This window comes from Gambusia affinis, linkage group LG10 (assembly GCF_019740435.1).
Source record: "Gambusia affinis linkage group LG10, SWU_Gaff_1.0, whole genome shotgun sequence".
Classification (NCBI taxonomy): domain Eukaryota; kingdom Metazoa; phylum Chordata; class Actinopteri; order Cyprinodontiformes; family Poeciliidae; genus Gambusia; species Gambusia affinis.
In genome coordinates, this window is record NC_057877.1 from 22708996 (window position 1) to 22726903 (window position 17908).

Sequence of the window (17908 nt, forward strand, 5' to 3'; positions counted from 1 at the left end):
TCATACATTAAAGGGATTATTTGGGGGAAGCTACATTGATATTTACCTGATCTGCACCATATGACAACGCCCATGGTTTCTTATTACCATCGTGAAGTAAAGGAAAGCTGTATTCATATATGAACTGTTGTAGAAAAAAAAAGAAGTTCTCCACATTTTGTTTATTCCATGTTTTTAGAAGATCAAAGATCATTTTTAGCATCTCCTTGCCAGCTTGATCTCTTCCTTTAACCACAGTGCTCTTTAAGGAATCCCAAGAACAGTTAAGTTCCAGGTAGATGACATCATCATACTGGTGCCATGAACCTTAAAATTCAATAAATAAATTTGAAGAAAATATTTTTATGCAACACACAGCAAGTTTTGTACATTTTCAATATATTGATTACACATTTTAATTGTTAGTCTGTCAGTAAGATATGATCTGCAACAATTCTTGTGAAGTGCACTGTAATTTACTAGTTGGTATACCGATATATGCAGTGTACCGCATATATGTAGAAAGAAAAACGCAATTCAAACATAACTTTAACTCTATCCAAGCATTTTGCTTTCTAAATTATTCTATAAAAAACCCAGTTGAAAAATGTTTTGTATCCTGCTTTTTCCTATTACTAAAACTAATTTTACTGGACGACCCGCACATATTGTATTTCTTGTTATGCTGTTCGATATAATAGCCACACACTTGTCTCTAATAATAAATAAGCACCTTCTGTTGAACTTACAGGCAACAAACAAAATCTACTATACCTTCAGGACTTAAATATTCTTCCTTGATTGAAAGGCACCTATTGATCAATGGATTGTTTTCTTTGTTGTAGATGGTCTCATACGTCTGTTTTTCCCCATGCTTGCATATTAAGTATTTGTAAGGGAAGTTCAAATGAATTGCATCTTTGCGAATCAAAATCTTTGCTGCAACAAGATGCTGTTTGTCCTTCAGGTTCCTGTGAATCAAAAAGGTTGAACATTAGCAACAAAGATTTTGCAAATAAGTGCTAATAATCAAATTTATATATTTAAGATAAGATAAAACCTACGGGATGACGATCATTTCTGGACCCCGTTTATTCCAGCTCCCAAAAAGTTTTGCAGACTTTAGGAAAATTTTGTCGTTTTTTGGATCGATGTCTTTGGAAGTGACAGCATAGAAGTACACATGTATATATTCCCTATTTGTTGAACTGAAACAAAAACCAAAAAAGAAAGTAGGTTAATGATTTAAATGTTATGTCAAACTATTTAAACTACACAATTTTGATAAGTTTTAAGTACAGCTACAATATCTATGAATACATTAAATCTGTTATAGCCTAAATATTTTAGTTACATATGGTTTGACTACTCCATAGAATATTTACAGAGAAATTTCCTAGGTGTTTAAAACGTACGTTGGTAATTCAGTGAATTTAGAAACTTTTGCTGGCACTGGACAATCTGGTTCCTCTTTCCTGAGTGGGCTACATGGAGACGACAGCCCTGAGACACCTTCGTCTCTGATGGTTGGTCGCTGTTCTTGATTTTTTGGCATCTGTGAGCTTATCACCTTATCTGACTGAACTTCAGGAGCCTTTAAAATATAGAAAATATAATATATATCTTATTATATTATAATAATATATAATTATCTATATATTATTACATAATTATTATTTATATAATTATTATATAAATTAATAATTTATATAAAATCAAAAACTCAATATATTTGTTTTATTTAAAAAAATATTAAATAATAAATATAAAAAAGAAAATAGTTAGCCTCAGTTTCATCTACAGATTTAAAAAATGCACAATGAACATTATTTAACATGTCTACTATCTAAGTCTACACTTTATCATATAAATGTGGTAAATTTAAGCCAGATGATACAGAACAAGTTTGAAGACAAGTTACAAGGTTTTAAATCACAAAATACTGTGGAATAAACCAAACCAATGTTAATAAAGACATGTCCTGCAACCGCTAGAACCAAAATATCTATCACATCAAGCAATCAGCCAGTGTGAAAACATACACTTTCACAAACACTTAGCACCATACACTTAGCTTTGGATTGTATTTTATGACTTATAACTACCTGAGTTAAGGTGTCTGTGTCATTTGTTTCAGAACATACATTTGGGGAACTCTCAGTGTCTTTGATAGTACCCTCATCTGGGCAACTTCCAACAAGAGCTAATTGGTTCTCCTTATAACCTCCATGTTCTTTATTGATTTGTTTTCCATTATCATCTTGAGTTCCACCCACACTCAGTCTATCTTTAGACACTGTTGCATCTTCATCGTTGCCAGATGTTGACAATTTTGACACTTGTTGTTGTTCAGATGATTCAGGAGCGGTGGAACCACATTCTGCAGATAAGGTTAGTGACGCAGAGTAAGATAATTATCAAGAAAAATTATTTTGTTTGTCACCAGTAGGTTGCATATCATCCTACTATACCTTTTGATTTCTTCTCTGTCTGATTAGTACCTAAAGGTGTAAGCAGCTCAACTGGGTTGACAGAAAGGCTTGATCCAGTAGTTTCATCAGACTCTTGTGAACCATTCTCACCAGTAGCGACAGGAAATCCCTTTGTGCCTTCGGAACAACTTCCTTTGATCTGAGGGTTATAACATGTTCACTATTAATGCATTTCCTTGTAACCATTTAACTTGGTAAGTTTAGTCCTTTCTCATGTTGACATACAAAGCCCTTATTTGATAGTTTACTTTGTTTAGTACTGTGTATTTGGTATTGTTACTAAAACTATGCTCTTTAATACAGAGGTTGAACCCAGTGTTAATCTAAGTGCTTGAGGCTTGTGGTCTGAAAGCCATTTTAGAATGCAAAATAAAACAATGCAAGAGTATGTTTTACTTTCAATCTGTTGAGATTTTACCAATGCAAATATCAGTATAACATCAGCTTATTTTTTTACAAAACAGAGTACTTTTCTTTTTTCCATTCTGCTCATTATCTTGAGCATGAGCATGGTTAGACTAGTTGTCTTCTTAAGTTGCTTACGATTTAGTATCACCTTTGGAATATGGTCATGTTTTGTTATTGGAAAGCCATGATCAGCATGTGTTTTTCACACACTAACATAGAGGCCTGTCACGATAACAAATTTTGATGAACGATTTATTGTCTCAAAAATTATTGCAATAAACGAAAATATTGTTTGAAGACCTTTTTACACTGATTTAATGGAAATGACATAATAATGCATACACTTTATTTTCAAAAGAACACTTAACACTAGAGCTGATAAACAAAATAAACAAAACAACCAAAAACAAAAATAAAATGAATTTAACAAAAAAGTCTGTATACCATATTGCCCTTCAGTAATCATTAGATTTAAATAGAGAAGATGGGCACATCCGACTACCTGATGCAATAGTTCACACTACACTTTAGTTCACATGTACATTTTCCCTTTACGACAATCTTAGAACGTTGATCGTTCTAAGATTGTTGCTTGCAATTTCGGAACCGATCATCCTGTAGAGTGTGGTGTGTTACGGTAGATCGTCATTGCTGCTCTGATCTAAATCAGGGGTTTTACCCAACTGGGAGAGTTAACGAAGCTTGTTGAATGTGACAGGTAGCCAATCAGAAAGTGCGGATTCTCCTCCGTGCTTTCTGAGGGGAAATTATAGAGGGGAATCCCAAACGCTGACACTAGAGCCACATGCATTGCAGGTAGATTGTAGTAAAGCATTGATTAATGCCTAGCTTTAAAATTAGTTAACTGGACTCGTAGCCATTATTTTGTGCCCATTGTTGGACATCACACGACACGATCGAACTGTTATACCTAGGATTTCTGTCGGCTAATGTGTGGTCTCTCACGTTTTGAAAATGGCCAACAGTCGGCTAACAGCTCTAAGATTGTGTGCTGGGCATTACACTAAGGAAATGAGGAAGGGAGGATCAGTGGAGAGCAGCGGAGTTTAGTCTTTTTTCATTTAGTGTCATCAACAGAAGGAGAAAAAAGGCCGGAAGAGACGATAATGCCGATAATTAAAATGAGGTTGATAGTTTTAATTTATTGTGCGATTAATTGATTTATCGTTTATCGCAGCAGGCCTACTTACATAATATACAAGTTAGATACTGTCATCTAAGGAGTAACTGTAATAACCTACAAAGCAAGGATAGCACAATTTAAATCAGAGTGCAGCCCGAAGACCCCAATGATGAATACAAACTTTGGACTCTGCGTTCCCTCGCCCGGACGCCCCCACTCTGGAGCCAGGCCTGGAGGGGAGGCACGACGGCGAGCGTCTGGTGGCCGGACTTTTACCCGGGCTCAGCCTGAAGAGGAAACATGGGAACCCCCTCCCATGGGCCCAAAACCCGTGAGAGGGGCCAAAGGGGTCGGGTGCATTGTGTGATGGGTGGCGGCCGAGGGAGGGGCCCCTGACGGTCCAATCCTCGGTTGCGGAAGCTAGCTCTTGGGACGTGGAATGTCACCTCTCTGGTGGGGAAGTAGCCAGAGCTAGTGTGTGAGGTCGAGAGGTTCTGGCTAGAAATAGTCGGTCTCACCTCGATGCATGGCTCTGGTTCTGGAACCAGTCTCCTTGAGAGGGGCTGGACATACTTCCACTCTGGAGTTGCCCAAGGTGAGAGGCGTCAGGCAGGAGTGGGCATACTTGTTGCTCCCCATCTCGGCGCCTGTACATTGCGGTTTACCACGGTGAACGAGAGGGTAGCCTCCCTCCGCCTACAGGTGGGGGGATGGGTCCTGACTGTCGTTTGTGCTTATGGGCCGAATGACAGCTCAGATTACCCACCCTTTTTGGAGTCCCAAGAGGGGGTACTGGAGAGTGCTCCTCCTGGGGACTGCCTTGTTCTGCTGGGGGACTTCAACTCTCACGTGGGCAATGACAGTGAGACCTGGAGGGCTGTGGTTGGGAGGAACGGCCCCCCCGATCTGAACTCGAGTGGTGTTCTGTTGTTGGACTTTTGAGCTCGTCATGGATTGTCCATAACGAACACCATGTTCAAGCATAAGGGTGTCCATATGTGCACTTGGCACCAGGACACCCTAGGTCGTAGTTCGATGATCGACTTTGTCGTCATTTCATCGGATCTGCGGCCTGTCTTGGACACTCGGGTGAAGAGAGGTGCTGAGCTGTCCACTGACCACTACCTGGTGGTGAGTTGGCTCCGCTGGTGGCGGAGAACGCCGGTCAGTCCTGGCAGGCCCAAACGTGTTGTGAGGGTCTGCTGGGAACGTCTGGCGGAATCTCCTGTGAGACGGAGCTCTAACTCGCATCTCCGACAGAACTTCGAACACATCCTGGGGGAAGTGGGGGACATGGAGTCTAACTGGACCTTGTTCCGTGCCTCCATTGTCGAGGCGGCTCAATCCCACCGACATGCCTTCTATTGTGGAAGCTGAGCCTGGGGACTCTGGGTTGGGCTCTCCAATCTCTGGGGTCGAGGTCGCCGAGATGGTTAAAAAGCTCCTTGGTGGCAGGGCCCCGGGGGTGGATGAGATTCGCCCGGAGTTCCTTAAGGCTCTGGATGTTGTGGGGTTGTGTTGGCTAACGTGACTGCCAATCCAGTTCCCCTGGATTGGCAGACTGGGGTGGTGGTCCCCCTGTTCAAAAAAGGGGACCGCAGGGTGTGCTCCAATTATAGGGGGGTCACACTCTTAAGCCTCCCTGGCAAGGTCTATTTGGGGGTTCTGGAGAGGAGGGTCCGTCAGATTGTTAGAGCAGTGTGGTTTTCGTCCTGGTCGTGGATCACTGGACCAGCTCTACACCCTCAACAGGGTCCTGGAGGGTGCATGGGAGTTCGCCTAATCAGTCTACATGTGTTTTGTGGACTTGGAGAAGGCGTTCGACCGTTTCCCTCTGGGAGCCTTGTGGGGGTTTCTCCGGGAGTGTGGGGTACCGGGCTCCTTGATACGGGCTGTCAAGTCCCTATATGACCGGTGTCGGAGTCTGGTCCGCATTGCCAGCAGTAAGTCGGGCTCATTTCCGGTGAGGGTTGGACTCTGCCAAGGCTGCCCTTTGTCACCGATTCTGTTCATTACTTTTATGGAGAGAATTTCTAGGTGCAGCCAGGGTGTTGAGGGGATCCATTTTGGTGGCCTTAGGATTGCATCTCTGCTTTTTGCGGATGATGTGGTCCCTTTGGCTTCATTGGGACGTGAGCTGCAGCTCTCGCTGGAGCGGTTCGCAGCTGAGTGTGAAGCGGCTGGGATAGTGATCAGTGCCTCCAAATCCGAGGCCATGGTCTTGAGCCGGAAAAGGGTAGAGTGCCTTCTCCGGATCAGAGGGGGTGTCCTGCCCCAACTGGAGGAGTTCAAGTATCTCGGGATCTTGTTCATGAATGGGGGAACAAGGGAGCGGGAGATCGACAGCGCCTGCTGCGTTGGCGCTGTACCGGTCCATCGTGGTGAAGAGAGAGCTGAGCCAAAAAGCAAAGCTCTCGATTTACCGGTCGATCTACGTTCTCACCCTCATCTACGGTCGTGAGCTTTGGGTCATGACCGAAAGAACGAGATCACGGATACAAGCGGTTGAAATGGGTTTTCTCCATAGGGTGTCTGGGCTCTCCCTTACGGATAGGGTGAGAAGCTCAGTCATCCGGGAGGGACTCAGAGTAGAGCCGCTGCTCCTTCACGTCGAGAGGGGCCAGTTGAGGTGGCTCGGGCATCTGGTCAGGATGCCTCCTCCTTCATCAGACTTGTATGTCATTGATATTTGACAAACATCACTATTCTGCATCCTGATACATGAAAACAAAAAGAAAAACAACAACCATGGCGGATTAAATTGTTAATGTGCTAGCTGTGGTTGGACAAAACCGCTAAGTCTCGTAATTTTAAAGGTTAACATTTTACTTCTGCAAACAATGAGCATGCTTGCTATGTGTGACATTACTGCACCCTCTACAGTGCACGTGGGATACTTTTAGGTCATTTTCTGTTCACCTGGGAGATCACATACAAGTTGCATATATTTGGAAAAGTGAACAACCAAGCAAAAAACAAAAAAATAAATTGCTACAAAAAATTGTAATTGAGCAAAAAAGCCTGCAGTGTGAACGTAGCCCTAGTGTACAAAAGCCAGTTTCAGAATTAAGTACTTTGGGATTATATTTAATCTTTTATTATAATATGTTAACCAGCAGGTATTGAAGCTTATATTACCTAGTAACCATGCTATAACAACATAATGGCATGTCCCTGTTGTTTGTAGAATAATATTTGTGCACTAACATTCCTGGCCAAGCCAAGTTGACCGAACCCGGGCCTGAACCTGGAGCTGCAAAATCTCGGAAATAACAACTCCCCATTAGGAAGTAGGACTGAAAGTAACCCAAAACATTAGTTATACGAGCAGATGGTGCAGTAATATTCCAGAAGCAGTTTGTTGTGCAGCTTAAGGTGTGTGGCTTAGCTTTCCAACTTCAGATAGTCAGAATGTATATCAGACATGACTGAATCTTTGTTTAGTCATAATTGTTCAGTCATTTGCTTTCTTTTATCATTTTGATTCCTATGCACAATCAATTTGTCTTGAGATGCTGTCGTAGCTTCAGGTTCTTCAAATGTTGACAGTTTTGACACTTCTTGTTTGCTCAGATAATTCAGGACCAGTAGAAATGCATTCTAGAGATGTAGTTAGAAGTGAGATAATTATCAACACGACTTGATTTGCTTATCACCAGTAGTCTGCAATAGATCTGGTTGTTCTACTGTAGAGCTTTGGAACATGACATCACTGCTCTAGGAGTAGGGATATGAGCACCATATTGTATGGCCATAAATATAACCGAGAAAATGTATCACAGATATTTTGAATTTTTGAATCTAAGTTACTTAAAATTATTTAGTAATGGTTCGAACTTGCTGCGTTATTGGATGTAAAGGGACCAAAACGGTAAAAAGATGTAAAACGGACTTTAGTTTCACTCTTTTTCTGCCTGTAAACAATGCGAGGAGGCTAAGCTATCGTAGCTAAACTGTCGTAGGTAAACTGTCGGAGCTAACAAAAAGGAGACGAATCTCCCGGGTATCAGCGATGAGACATCCTGATACGTTCTCCAACTTCCCAAGATATCTACAAGTTTGTTCCAGACATGTCCATTCTGGTGAGTGTCTAAATTCACTTTGTTGGTGTTGTGTCATAATCTTGCTATGATTTTGTCCCGGTCATGTTATGTTACGTTGAGTTCATTTAAGTGGGTCAACCTTGTTCAGGTCGGTCTTATATTTTTTATGTAGCATAGTCCGAGTTTTGTCAGTTGAAATCGAGGTTATTCCATTATTGTGAAGTAAACTATTTTACTAGTTTTATCTAATTTACAGTATTAATACTGATTTGTGTTCCAATATGTCCTCTTAAAAGCAAACCAACGTATGAAATGGATTACCTCATCCAGACTGAATCTGGGTCACTGCGAGTTAAACACCACAACATGGGACCGACATGCGCGTCAATTAAAGAGGCGATACAGCAAGATCATGGATCAACAAGTTACAGAGACTGTTTTCATGATTTACCCCAGAAGACGTAAATAATGAAAACACCGTAGCGGAGACTGTAGAAGAGGAGCGAGTTGGAGAGGCTGAGGAGGAAACCCCAGGAGAAGAGCTCAGCAAGGCTGCACACTTTGAAGAGGAACATGAACCATTTGTGTTGAAATAAATATGTGTTCAGTTGGAAGTGGCTGTTTTCTCTCATTTCATAATTTAATGTGGTAAACATTAATGAAACGTTTGATTCAAGCTCTTCAAGTTGCATGTAAACAGGTGATGAAATGAATCACATTTCAAGTAAAAATGTGATAAATAAAATGTTTCAAGTAATAAACATAAATGTAATGAAAGATTATATTTTAAATAAACATTTTATGTGATTAAAGTTAAACAATTCTGTTAAATTTTGCAGTAAACATTTAATGTAACAAGCAAACCAGATGAAAGAGCCTATTTTTAAACATTTAATATGTAATTAAACAGTTCAGAGTAAACAATAAAGGTGACAAGTAAATGTTATGAAACAGATCACACTTTAAGTAAGTATTTGTTGTATTTAACACATTTCAGGTAAGAAGTGAACATGTAATGAAATAGATCCTGTCCTAGAATTGCATGTAATTGAATATTTCAGGTAACAAAAGTGATGATCATCTGAGGTAATACATTTTATGAATATTTTTTTAAAAATGTTTTTTAAATATAAAATTAGTTAAATAAAAAAGGGGTCAAAATGTAATAAAGATTATCTATACAGTCTAGTAGAATAATTTCACACTGATTTTGAGTTAATGGAAGCTATTGATTTGGAAGATACTGAAGAAAACGTATTAATTAATATTAAAATTATTTATCCATCCATTTTCTTACACCCTTGTGCCTAGTGGGGTCGGGAGGTGCTGGTGCCTCTCCAGCTAACATTCTGGGCGAGAGGCGGGGTCACCCTGGACAGGTCGCCAGTCTGTCACTTAAAATTTTAATAGAGGATAGTGTGCCTCGTGAAATAGCATGAATTACCACTTTTTTGTATCGGTTGATTTATTTACAGGAGTGTTTGGTTGTGCAACTTAAACATTTCACAGCAATTTAAAGTCTTATAATAAAATTTCGAAAATGTGGTTGTGGTTTATTTGCAGCCTTTTGCTGCCATCTGCTGGTCAAATTAGATAACTGTTTTTAACGAGCGAGAATAATGGCTTTCATTTATTCTGCTTTTTATCTCGTAGACCACTCTGAGTTCTATTAAAGAAACTAGGACCTGAAATATCTGCTCTTCACGTTATTGCAACAAGTCGGGTCTCGCCCCATCTACACTCTCTTAGTATACTTTCCCCTGGCAAACCTTCACCAAGTTCTGCTCTGCTATCATTACTCCCATTTATGCTTCAGTATACCCACAGTTCTCGCCTTTATCACTCACTGTTTTGACCATCGTCGATTCAAACTTTCATTCACACTAAGTTTCACCAAGCTAGCTCATCATTTAGTCTCTTCTCGAACCCAGGTGTAAATCTCCTTCTCAAAGGGATTTCTAAGCATAGCTCCTCTAATCCAAATAGCCAGAATCTCATCACTGCGCCCCGATCTGGAGCCTTCTCCCCTTACATCAAAGCACTCCTATCATGTGCTTTCCTTATAGCATTCTATTGTTTTTTTTTGTTTTTTTGACCGAGTGAGTTCACATCTGCATCTAAAATATTCAATCTATCAAGAGATTTATCTACCTCTGATCTTAAATTCTTCCCTGACCACTACAAGCTCCTCATTAAGCACACCAAAACAACGGTCCGTTATGCCCTTTCAGCACAATGTTCAAATTCGCATGCAAACGGCATCAACTCAGCCATGAATCCAATCCCTTGCTTCTTACTCCTGATGGCTTCCCTAGGACCGCTGATAGGTTCAGCTGCCACCTCAGACTGATTCTAGCAGCTTGCTGTTTTCCTCCTAGCCACTTCTCGGGTCATTCTTTTAGAATAGGCAATGCTACATCTGCCGCAGTTCAAGGCGTCCCTACAGCTTTCCTCCTTCACTCCTTCAGCTTGGTCGCTGGTCATCCTCAGCCTTCTCATCCTACATCAGACCAGATCTTTCAGCTGAGCTCTAAGCTCAGCGTTCAGTGTCCGCAGGTGAGCATCTCATCATGACTGGTGGTGGAGCGTTTGGGCATCTATAACATCTTTTTCTACCTAGGAGATCCAGCCCGACCAGCGGTCCATGGTTCTTCGGCTCAACAGCAGCCGTTTCATCTTTTGCAGATCATCATGCAGTTCGCGCCTAACAAGTCTATCAGACTGCAGGCCCCTGCCAACATGGTTCGCGCCTAACAAGTCCCAGACTGCAGGCCCCTGCCAACGCAGCTTGCGCCTAACAAGTCTCGCAGACTGCAGGCCTCAGCCAACACGGATCGCGCCTAACAAGTCTATCAGACTGCTGACCCCCACCAATGTGGCTTGCACCTAACAAGTCTCGCAGACAGCAGGCCCCTGCTAACTCGGTTCGCGCCTAACAAGTATCCAGAATGAAATGGAGCCTAGGCGAAACTTCAGGCTGGGGCACAACACACAGCTGATCCACATCATCCACTCACCACGTCCCCGCCGCAGCCAATCAGGATGGATTTGCCGCACCACTCCAGCCAATCGTCGTCCATGGATCCCTTCAAAAGGACAAGCTACTTTGGATCTTCCTGCTCTTCAGCCGCGCTTTGACCCGCCTCCTCCCCATCTCCACCTTCTTTATGACAATCACCTTTCTGGCTCTCTCTCTGGGTTCCTTCACCTCAAGGCTCTGCTCTGCCACCAGTGTTCGGACCCGGGGGGAAGACTATCCTGAGCTTCGCAGAAACCGATCACCTACCCTTGGTGATCCTCAGCTCACTAGTCTTCTGCCGGGTTCGAGCGCCAAAAAATGCTATCATTAAACTCCTAACTGCTATTTTTCTCTGTGTGAGTCTATCCAGATTGAAATCACTTTTGTCAAAAAATGAGGTAGGCCATTACTTTAGAAAGGTGACAATATGGACCTTACCACAGGGGCAGCTTTTCATTGGCTGATGCCCCTTCTACGTGTCCATGTGCTTTGCCGTCTCAGAAATACGCGCTTCCCGTTAGCTAAGTACAGCATAATGGCAGTAATCATACAACCTTTACCCTTACAGCCTGTCTGCTACACAGTCTTACATTAGCTCAGCGCTTCTCAATTCCAGTCCTCAGGTCCCCCTGCTCTGCATGTTTTAGATGTACCGCTATTCCAGAGCAGCTGATTCAAATGATTGCATGACCATCAAATGCTGCAGAAGCCTGTTAATCACCCACATATTCAATCCAGGTGTGTGGCAGAAGGGAAACACCTAAAACATGCAGGGCAGGGGGGCCTGAGGACCGGAATTGAGAAACACTGCATTAGCTAAACAGATCCACATGCAATGTGTACTGTATCTGACATACACTAAAGATTTTATTTTAGCAGAAAAGGCTTTGGACTAAACTGTTACTCATATTAGCCACTCTAGCACCAAGTACAGCTAGTCAATCAACATCGCTGTGTTCAGGGAAGCGCTGATTAATAATCAAGGAATAAATATCAAGCCTGGAAACTTGATATCGTAACTGACTGAATGTTGCTTTTAACGTAATCTTTGCTTGTCTTGAGGGACCAGGCGGTTGCCACTGTAACAGGTGTGCTTAAACTACAAAGAGAGAGAGTAAAAAGGTACAAGTGGTTTTGAGTTGATCACCTGTATTTTACCTTTGTTTACCTTTGCTGTGGCGCATTATAGCCGCTGTAGTTTCTAAACGTTGGACTAATTACCTCGTTCATTTGTAAGTATACGTAAATCACAACAAACATCAAATAGAACAAATATATTTCATAAAATTTTAACAAATAAATGGCTTCTATCATGGTAATTATGTGAAATTAAATTAATTATATCCCAGCTTCAGAAGATTTGCCTTTACCTTTATGTAACCCAGTGTTTAAAAACACAAGAAAAAAATAATAGATGTTAATTCAATATCTTATTCTACCAAAAGAACTAAAAGGTAATTACGTAAAAAAAAAAAGAAAAAAAAAAGTGAAATAGGCCTTTAGTGTTAGTTTCTGTTGGCGGTTTGAGCAGCCAATGGCTGGCGCGGTCTGGTTTCGCGTCGGCCAATGGGGTTGATTGTCCCGCCCCTTTCAACAGCTGGCGGTTGTTTCGTTCGGAGCGCAGCAGACAGGCTTGAGAGCTAACAGCTGACGGTTGCTTCCGCTCAGAACGCTTGAGAACAGCTGACGGTTGCTTCGCTCAGAACGCCTGAGAGCTAACAGCTGACGGTTGTTTCCTTAAAGAGCTTGAAAGAAATTGACAAATCTGGAGATCTCGGAGAGTTTCCCCTGTAAACAGCTGAACCCCGAAAAATAGCCGTTGACAGCTCGGAGCATCGGTCAGGTTTTTTTGTTTTAGCTTGTTTGATACACTTTTGGCTTGGAGAGCCAAAGATTCCAAGACCCTCTTCTCCTGAACCTGGATGGCGAGCCCCAGCCCAGAGGACCAGGCGCACGGGTAGATAGTGACCCGACTGGTCACCAGCTGAGAGACTGAGACTGAACAATTGACTCATTGGAGACCGAAGTATTCAATTTATTTATTTATTATTTTTTTTAAAAGCGCGCAGTATTTGTTTGTCTGTTTTAAATGTGGATCCACCATTGTTAATTATATTAAATTTTGCTGTTTTCTTGTAGACACTGTGTGTTCTGTTGTTGCTCACACCTGGGTTCTCTCGAATTTAAAATCTTCTGATTAGGCCCAACTTCTTATATATATATACTAAATTAATTAACCTGTTTTTGTGAGTTGCAGGTTACAAAAATTTGGCGAGCCAGCCAGGAGCCTAGTTGTGTGACAACAGTGGAACAACAATTTGAATTTTGTCTGTTAACACATTGGTACTATGGATTTCATTGCAAAATTAGGAATTAAGATACCAAATGCAGTCATTGTCAGTGGTTTAACTGGATCTGAAAAGGATGATGATGTTTTTGACTACTTGCGACAATGTGGTACAATAAGTAGGACACTAACAGTCGATGATAGCTCATCTGAGTTTTACCAGAACTGTGTTGTGGAGTTTAGCTCTGATGTAGCTGTTCAGGAGCTAACACCTGCATTGCCTTACCTGTATCCATCAGCTGAAAATCCAGATGTTAAATACTGTGTCCGCGCCCTAACAGATGTTTACACAAAAACCGTAGGGGGCAGTGTTACTGATACCTACCTCACTGAACTAAAGACCTTAGCTAAATTAAGTGGGAAGGATTTTGAAGAAGTCTTAAGGGAGGTGATGTCAAAGTTTGAAGAGTCCATGGGATCTGTTGAGGCAGCTGCAAGCCCATGTCCAAATAATGACACAGAGCCTACACAAAGTGTTGTTTTCCCTCCACACCACATTGATAACCCCCACTCTCCTAAGCTTGTTCAGAGCCCTAACCTAAGTTCCTTGAAACTTAATCAGAAACCTCACATGTTAAGTCAAACCGATCTAGTCTCACCTGAAGTACAGAGGATTGTGGTTGAACATGTTGTCAAAACTACAGAGAAGACATCTAATGCTCACTCCACCCTTAGGTTGAGAGCTTTTTCTGGAAAAAACCCTAGACCATATCCTGAAGCTGACTATGAAACATGGCGTTCCCATGTTGACTTAATGATGGGAGACACATCTCTTTCTAACTTGGAAAAAACCCGGAAAATTCTTGAGAGCCTTCTCACTCCAGCTTCAGATGTCATTCGCCTCTTGGGCCTGATGCATCCGTTGATGACTATCTTAGGCTGCTTGAGTCGGCATTTGGCACTGTTGAAGATGGTGAGGAACTGCTTGTGCGATTCATGAACACTTTGCAGGATCCTGGGGAGAAACCATCCGCGTACTTGCATCGCTTACAGGTGGCACTGAGTCTTGCAGTGCGCCGGGGTGGTGTAGACCCCAGAGAAAGAGATAGACAGCTTCTTAAGCAATTTCAAAGAGGCTGTTGGGATGATAACCTACTGACAGAACTGCAGTTAGAGTTAAAGAGAAATAATCTGCCCACATTTGCAGAACTATTACTCCTACTCCGTACTGCAGAAAACAGACAAGAAGTTAAAAGCACAAGAATGAGAAAACACTTTAGTGCAACCAAACAAAAAGCAGCGTCACATGAACAAACTGTCACTGAAACAAAAATGGACTTTTCCGAAACAACTTCAAACACTTTAAGTGATCTGAAAAAACAGGTTGCTGATTTAAAAAGTCAATTAGCAGCAGTTATGAAACAAAAGAAACAAACGGTACCTAAGAAGAACCAAACAACAAAACCTGACCATGCAAACCCTGAACCCAACTTACCTTCACACAGCCGCCCTAGTTCACGGCCCAAGCCTTGGTACTGCTTTCGCTGTGGGGAGGATGGACATATTGTTGCCAACTGTGAATCTGAGCCAAACCCTGCACTTGTAGAGGCAAAACGTAAAGAACTAAAAGCAAAAAGACAAATATGGGATAGACAACACAATGGCTCTGCTTCTTTAAACTGAAGTTTGCCTCTGTTGAGGGACAAACAGAGGCTACCACAGAGTCAAACCGTCCCCTTGAACCCAAGCAAAATGTGCCAACTAAAAAACGTGCCATTTTAAAGTCGCATACTAAAACTGGCAGATTCAAACTGCCTCGAGGTTTAATCGGTACTAAAAGTACAGCCCAAGTAAAGATTAACAGCAATACTGTAAACTGCTTACTCGATTCTGGCTCCCAGGTGACCACGGTCCCACAATCATATTATGAACAACATCTGTCCAGTCATGAGATTAAGCCACTTTTTGACCTACTCGAAGTAGAAGGTGCAAACGGCCAATCAGTGCCTTATTTAGGGTACATTGAAATGAACGTCACTTTTCCAAAAGAGTTTCTCGGCATTGAAGCCGATGTGTCAACACTTGCCTTAGTCGTGCCAAACATTCGAGCTGCTTCCCAGTCTTTGGTGTTAATTGGAACTAACACCTTAGATGTGCTTTATGAATTGTATAACGAAGCATGTCCCGGACTGCAGCCTCTCATTTCAGATGGTTATAAGGCAGTGTTAAAAGTGCTAGAGTTAAGACACAAACAGACCAAAGGCAGTAGCCTTGGTCTAGCAACCATGTACAACAAAGGCCCTCAGCTAGTCCCAGCAGGCCAGACAGTTGTCCTGGAAAGCTCGGTAGCGGTGTCAGCTAATACGACAGAGAGATCCGTGCTGCTAGAGCACCCATCCTTTTCAACCTTACCAGGGGGTGTCCTAGTAAAGCCAAGTCTCATCAGCTTACCTGAGCGAGCACCCTACCTGATACCAGTTGTTCTCACCAATGAAACTGAACATGATGTGACAATCCCTCAAAAATGTGTGATTGGAGAGATCCACGCGTTCCAGAGAGTCCTCTCTCACCAACATTCAGTGGGATCTTCCAAATCTGAAGTCGGTCAAAAACACAATCTGGTTTTTAACTTTGAGTCCTCTCCTATCAGTACTGAGTGGAAAGAGCACATCTTGCATAAGCTCAATAACATGCCAGAGGTTTTTGCACAAAATGACCTTGATTTCGGTCGGACTGATCAAGTCAAGCACAACATTAAACTGTCAGACGAAACTCCATTCAAACACAAAGCACGCCCCATACACCCCAATGACCTAGAAGCCGTCCGTAAACATTTACAGGAGCTGCAACAAGCAGGCGTGATTCGAGAATCCACTTCACCATTCTCTTCGCCCATTGTCGCTTGTCGCGAAGAAAATGGCGACGTCCGTCTCTGTATAGATTACAGAAAACTCAATTTGCAGACTGTAAAAGACGCTTACGCACTCCCGAACTTGGAGGAAACATTCTCTACATTGACTGGATCTAAATGGTTTTCAGTCCTTGATTTAAAATCTGGCTACTATCAGATTGAAGTAGAGGAAGCTGACAAACCAAAAACTGCGTTTGTATGTCCCAGTGGCTTTTGGGAGTTTAATAGAATGCCTCAAGGCATTACAAATGCTCCCAGCACTTTCCAGCGGCTTATGGAACGATGTATGGGTGACATGAACTTAAAGGAAGTTCTTGTGTTCCTTGACGACATCATTGTCTTTTCCAAGACACTTGAGGAGCATGAAACTCGATTAATGAAGGTTCTAAACCGCCTCAAAGAGTACGGTCTTAAACTGTCTCCTGAAAAATGCAAGTTTTTTCAAACTTCGGTGCGATACCTCGGACACATAGTATCCCACAAAGGGGTAGAGACAGACCCAGAGAAAGTGAAAGCTCTGAGTAGCTGGCCTGTGCCCAGAGACCTTAAACAACTTCGTTCGTTTTTAGGTTTCTCGGGGTACTACAGGCGCTTTATCAAGAACTATTCGAGCCTTGTTAAGCCTCTCACTGATCTAACATCAGGCTATCCACCGCTGCGTAAGAGCACAAAACCCAAAACTAAGCCTGCTGAGTACCATGATCCGAAAAAACCCTTTGGTGAGCGGTGGACTCCCTCTTGTGAGCAAGCTTTCAAAGACATCATTGAGAAGCTCACTTCCGCTCCTATCTTGGCATTTGCAGACCCTAAGCTGCCGTACTCACTTCACACCGACGCCAGCACCACAGGGCTTGGCGCCGCCCTTTATCAGGAACAGGATGGACAAACAAGGGTCATTGCTTATGCCAGCAGGGGGTTATCCAGGAGCGAAGCTCGTTACCCAGCCCACAAGTTAGAGTTTTTGGCCCTAAAGTGGGCTGTAACCGAAAAGTTTGCAGACTATCTTTATGGGAACCAGTTTACTGTCATTACTGACAGTAACCCTCTGACCTATATTCTGACAACAGCTAAGATGGATGCAATGAGCTACCGTTGGTTAGCTTCTCTTTCCACCTTTAACTTTAAGCTCCAATATAGAGCAGGAAAACTCAACTCTGATGCAGACGGTCTTTCAAGGCGACCGCATGGTGAGTTATTAAATGATGCTGTATCACAAAAAGAGCTTGACAGGATACAGCAGTTCACCCAAACTCATTTGGCACAGCAAGACACCAGTTTAAGCCAAGAGGTGGTGTCAGCCATCTGTGAGAGACCCTTATGTTGTAGTTTCTCCGATGAACCTACCCCTCTTGTGCACTCATTAGCCATCTCGGTAAACACCTTACCAGATGACTTTGTTAATGAAGATGATTGTGGTGGTCTTCCAGTCGTGCCTCATCTGTCAGCTGAACAACTCAAACAAGAACAACGAGCTGACCCTTGCTTGCGCGAGGTCATTATCCAAATTGAGACTGGTAAAAAGGTTCCACCTACAGTCAGAACAGAACTTCCAAATATAAGTCTGTTGCTTCGAGAACTAAATCGTCTTGAGCTGCACAACCAAATATTGTACCGGACACGCCAAG

At 42.4% G+C, this 17908-nt stretch overlaps 1 protein-coding gene across 1 annotated transcript in view; it reads right to left on the reverse strand.

Annotated features, from left to right (window-relative positions):
• Positions 1-17908, reverse strand: part of LOC122839119 (E3 ubiquitin-protein ligase rnf213-alpha-like) — a 98252-nt gene that overhangs the window by 75446 nt on the left and 4898 nt on the right. Inside the window, exons 5-10 of the mRNA XM_044130454.1 lie at positions 2451-2610; positions 2085-2359; positions 1395-1573; positions 1044-1187; positions 754-950; positions 47-306 (exon numbers count right to left, since the gene is read on the reverse strand). Coding sequence (XP_043986389.1) covers positions 47-306; positions 754-950; positions 1044-1187; positions 1395-1573; positions 2085-2359; positions 2451-2610 — 1215 coding nt within the window. The remainder of the gene's footprint in view (positions 1-46; positions 307-753; positions 951-1043; positions 1188-1394; positions 1574-2084; positions 2360-2450; positions 2611-17908) is intronic.